The sequence below is a fragment of the Rhagoletis pomonella genome, unplaced genomic scaffold, assembly GCF_013731165.1.
Source record: "Rhagoletis pomonella isolate Grant_MI unplaced genomic scaffold, Rhpom_1.0 Rhpom_scaffold_00006, whole genome shotgun sequence".
Taxonomy (NCBI): Eukaryota; Metazoa; Arthropoda; class Insecta; order Diptera; family Tephritidae; genus Rhagoletis; species Rhagoletis pomonella.
Window position 1 is genome coordinate 4600570 of NW_023458560.1, and position 4560 is coordinate 4605129.

The 4560-nt window shown below is 34.9% G+C and overlaps 1 protein-coding gene across 1 annotated transcript; it reads right to left on the minus strand.

The window, feature by feature from the left end:
• Positions 1-8: 8 nt before the first annotated feature.
• Positions 9-1190, minus strand: LOC118741603 (protein ALP1-like). Its single transcript, XM_036473596.1, has 2 exons — positions 1007-1190; positions 9-937 (listed from the first exon to the last, which is right to left on the minus strand). The coding sequence occupies exons 1-2, from the start codon at positions 1163-1165 to the stop codon at positions 197-199; spliced, it is 900 nt and encodes a 299-aa protein (XP_036329489.1). The 5' UTR covers positions 1166-1190; the 3' UTR covers positions 9-196.
• Positions 1191-4560: the final 3370 nt, after the last annotated feature.

A 4560-nucleotide genomic window follows, 5' to 3' on the forward strand; every position in this document is an offset into this window, starting at 1 on the left:
TCAGAGTCGGATATATTTCGCGCAGATTGGACCGATTCTATATTAATAGTTTCATTCTCAGTAGCCAGGGAAGATAGGTCAAAATCATCTGCAAGAATGCAAATGTTGTGCAATATAAATGCCGCAAATACGGTTTTTATACAGTTTTCAATTTTCAATTCCAAATCTCTATTAAATATGTTTCTCCATCTATTTTTTAAAATTCCAAAAGCTGGAATCTATGCGCAACGTTGAACCTGGCTTGATTTGATGTCAGAGGTTCTTTGAATGGGGTGATAACTGCCACCGGAAACGTTTGGCATGGGTATCCTTTATCACCGAATAAGAATTGGCCCCGGGGAGGATAGTCTCCCCTAGCATATAAGGGGCTATTCACAAACACTCGTGTATCGTGTACAGATCCTGGGTAGCCAATGAAAACATCTGTAAATTTATAATCGCTGTCCACAACCGCCTGCGCCTGGATAGAATAGAACCTTTTATGATTGATGTATTCATCGTGTTTGTTGACAGGACATTTTATGCGAATATGTGTGCCATCAATCGCTCCAACAAAATTACGAAACGCGTTTGATTTTGTTTTTTGGCAGAATTTATCAGCAACCCTTTCATTTTCTTCTGCAGTGCCATGCCGTATTAAACCACGCATTGCAATAATTTCTTTCAAGGTTTTGTGAATAACGTTTCGTGCAGTGAAACGGCTTATGCCTAAAAATCCAGCAACTACTCGATAGCTGCATCCACATGCCATCCAATACAAAAAGCAAATGACTTCGTACTCCACTGACCATCCGTGGCGCTTTTTGGGAATGTGAGTTACAATTTTTCGAAACGAAGCAGAGGACAACCTAAGATGCATTTTTGTAGTCTTGTTATCGCCGTTCATAATGCTGCTTAGTATTTTGGAATAAACGTCTTGTTGCATGTACATAATACCCTAAAACGACATATGTTTTTGTTGCAAACAATTGTACACGGTTTTAAACATTTTTGTGAACACACTTACCAGACGGTTTTGACGTGTTTTTATTTCTAATATTACTGCTAAAAGGTCTAATAAATGCATGGATTTCAGTTCCAGAAGAATTGAAATCATCAAAGGCAAATATTTTCTATATAATTGCTGCATTTTATAAATTGCAAACTCGATAGTCTTCTTGTTCATCAAAGCAACTGTCAAAAATTTCCAGCAGTAAAAAGTTACGAATTGGCACAGCAGAAATGTAAAATTTTCTCACCATAGTAAAAAGTTTTTCCACCATAGAACTTTTCTTTCAATTGGCACAGGCCCTTACTGCATCATTTCTTTTTAGTAACAAAAATCAGTGTAGAAACGAGGACCAAGAAAGAAATCGATCGCGAGTTAATATTGCGCAAAAAGCTGGAAAATCCCGCATGTTCCATAACGACATCGCAAAAAAGCTAAAATTTCCAAAGTCTACCGTTACTTATGTGCTTAAAAAATACAATGAATGTTTATCTTTAAAAAGGAACCCTGGTAGTGGCAGAAAAAAAGGATTTGCTTGTGAAATTAAGGCAAAGGAAGTGTTATCTGCTTTTAAGAAAAATCCTGGACTTTCGGTAAGAGATGTCGGCAAAAAATTAAACATGTCGTCTTCGTATATACAAAAAGTATGCAAAACAGCAGGACTACGTTCTTACAAAGTGAATGCAGCACCTAATCGCAACGGTAAGCAAAATTTGTTGGCGAAACAACGTGCTCGGAAATTGTACGACAGTCTCATACAAAAATTTGGCTGTATTGTTATGGATGACGAATCGTACGTAAAAGCCGATTTTAAACAAATCCGGGGCCGCGAATTTCACACTGAAAATAAAAGAGGCAATGTTGCAGATAAATATAAAAACAAAAAGTTTGACAAATTTCCCAAAAAGTTTGACAAATTTCCCAAAAAGTTTCTCATTTGGCAGGCAATTTGCCAATGCGGCTTCAAAAGTGATCCTTTTGTAAGCACTGGTACAATTAACCAAGAAATTTATGTTAAGGAGTGTCTGCAAAAGCGACTTTTACCTCTTATACGGCTTCATAAAGATCCAGTGCTTTTTTGGCCTGATCTCGCGATATGTCATTACGGAAAAATGACTTTAGGATGGTAACATAGAAACAGTGTATTTTGTAGCAAAGAGGTGAATCCACCTAATTGTCCAGAGCATCGGCCGATCGAAACCTACTGGGCCGTTATGAAATCCAAACTTCTTAAGACCCACAAAGCTGTAAAAAACGCACAACAATTCAAAAATAAATGGCAGCTGGTTTCCAAGGAAATCACTGAAACTTCTGTGCAAGGGCTAATAAAGGACATAAAGTCAAAATTGCGATCGTTTGCTTATTACAAAGAGAATTAACTCTTTTTTAACGAATTTCAATAAAACTAAGTTTAGATGTAAATATATGTGAATATCGTTGAATTCCATTAATATATTTATGTTTTAGAACGTTTTAACTGTGACCAGTTTTTTTCGTGTACATTCTTTATGTTGCCGATTTTTACATGCAAATGACGATTTTTGAGAGCCAAACTGACGATTTAACAGTTCAATGACCTGGCAACAACGAGTACAATGCACACCGGTATAAAGATAGCAGACGTTCTTAGATTCCGCAGAGTATAATATACTTTGCCGACTATAGAATTAATATGATCAACGCAGGTTAGTTAAGTTTTTATAACAAAACCAAAAACAGTTACTTTTGGCACAAATTTAGGAGACTTATCACCATTCCTGAGCGACGCCAACTGCGTATTACCCTTGGGGTAGCGCCGCCTATTCGTGTACCCGAAGTTGAAGGCGAAAATGCATGTTGTTGCAAAACTGCAACATACGATTCAAATGAATATTACAATAAGAATATTGTATCAATGTATGATGTCATAAATAAATAACAAACTGCAAGATATATTTTGCAATATGGCAGAACTTTTTTGATTTATTAAAATTTGCTGATTGATATATCATCATTTAATTTTAAGCCTTCGCGGGTGGCCCGTGCGTAGTTAGAATGTCGTTTTGTTCCAAGCTAAATTGGTTTACATATTTTCTTAAGAAAGTGTATAAAAAATTTTCATTCATTACCTAGACATCTATAGTTCAATGTTAAATAAATTAAATTTCCTTTATACATATGGTATTTGCTAAAATTGTGTTTATGTGAATGTTGTAGATCTGCAACTTTATGCAAATTCAAGAAAACATGCTGTTGTATATCTGCAACACCATGCATTTATGGGTGGAAGACTTAGTGTTGAAAACAGGTTTGTGAAGGAGCTTCAAGCAAAGAAAAGGCGAGGACCAGTACAAGTATGTTCTGCTAATCGATCTGCTAACAGATAATGTTGGGCATTGACTCCAAATTAGCCCTCGTGGAAATTGTGGAGTCTCGTTTTGCTTCAATAATAAGACACATAATTGCTCTAAAAAATTGCATGCATAAATGCGTGGTGCTGCAGATATGCAGCAGCCCATTTTTTGAATTAAATCTTAAAACAAAAATTTTGTGGTTTTTGTTTTCATTTTCTGAAATTGTATGGGTGTAGATTCCATATAAATTAAAAAAAAATAAAAAAATCATGAATTTAAGCGTATTTAGTTTTTATACGATTCATTAAGAAACAGTGATTAATTTTCGCGACGTTACCCCGAGGGAAGGAGTAAATAGGAAATATATAAAGAACATTGGATACGCAGATGGTAGATACAACACTTCTGACAAATAATCTGCAAGACTTAGAAAAACTACTGGATAAGGTTGTAAATCATATCGACAAAACGAAACTTATGATTAAAGTCCGACCGATTGTTCGGCTTCGGTTTGCCGATTAAGCGGCAATATTTTCATAGACGCACGCCACAAATAAGAGGAGAAGCTCGGCCAAACACCTAGCAAAATTGTAAGCGCAAAAATATGATTATTATATTATTAAAGTTTATATAAAAAAATATATTTGCTACATAACAATGACTTTGCACAGAAACTGAAATGATGCTACAACTATTTTAAGAAAATTGCATTTTTTTGTTAATAAACAAGAGATAAATACGTTCCAATGTATTTTGTATTTTATGTACATACACTTACAAGGGAGAGATGGAGCTTATTCTTTGAAAAAATCGATTTACTTAATTTTAATTTTACTCGGCCAAATGTTAGATCAAAACCGAACGCTCGGTTCGGCTTTGGCTTTGGCCGAAAAATCTACCTTCGGTCGGATTCTACTTATGATTATAAATAAATAAAAGTGGGCACGACTATCCAAATGCACCGCTAAAAATTAATAACGAACACATCGAAAAAGTACAAAAACTTTATGTTTCTGGTGGTCGGGCTGAACGACCAAGACGATCATGACTCGGAAATAAATGGTAGAATAAAAGTATAGGACAACTTTTATGAAATCACGCAATTTTTTAGCAACTTCAAATATGCACTTTATTATACTAAAATTTAATGTATTTTCAAACTTTTTGTAAAAAATCTGACAAGACATTTTTATGCAAATTTATTGAATTTTCCTGAGTTTTGCACAGATTTAAGATATA

Coding starts and splice junctions, on each gene's coding strand:
- LOC118741603 (XM_036473596.1), bottom strand. CDS start 1,165: ATGAACAAGAAGACTATCGAGTTTGCAATTTATAAAATGCAGCAATTA. Junction 938..1,006: donor AAACACGTCAAAACCGTCTG/GTAAGTGTGTTC, acceptor ATGTCGTTTTAG/GGTATTATGTACATGCAACA.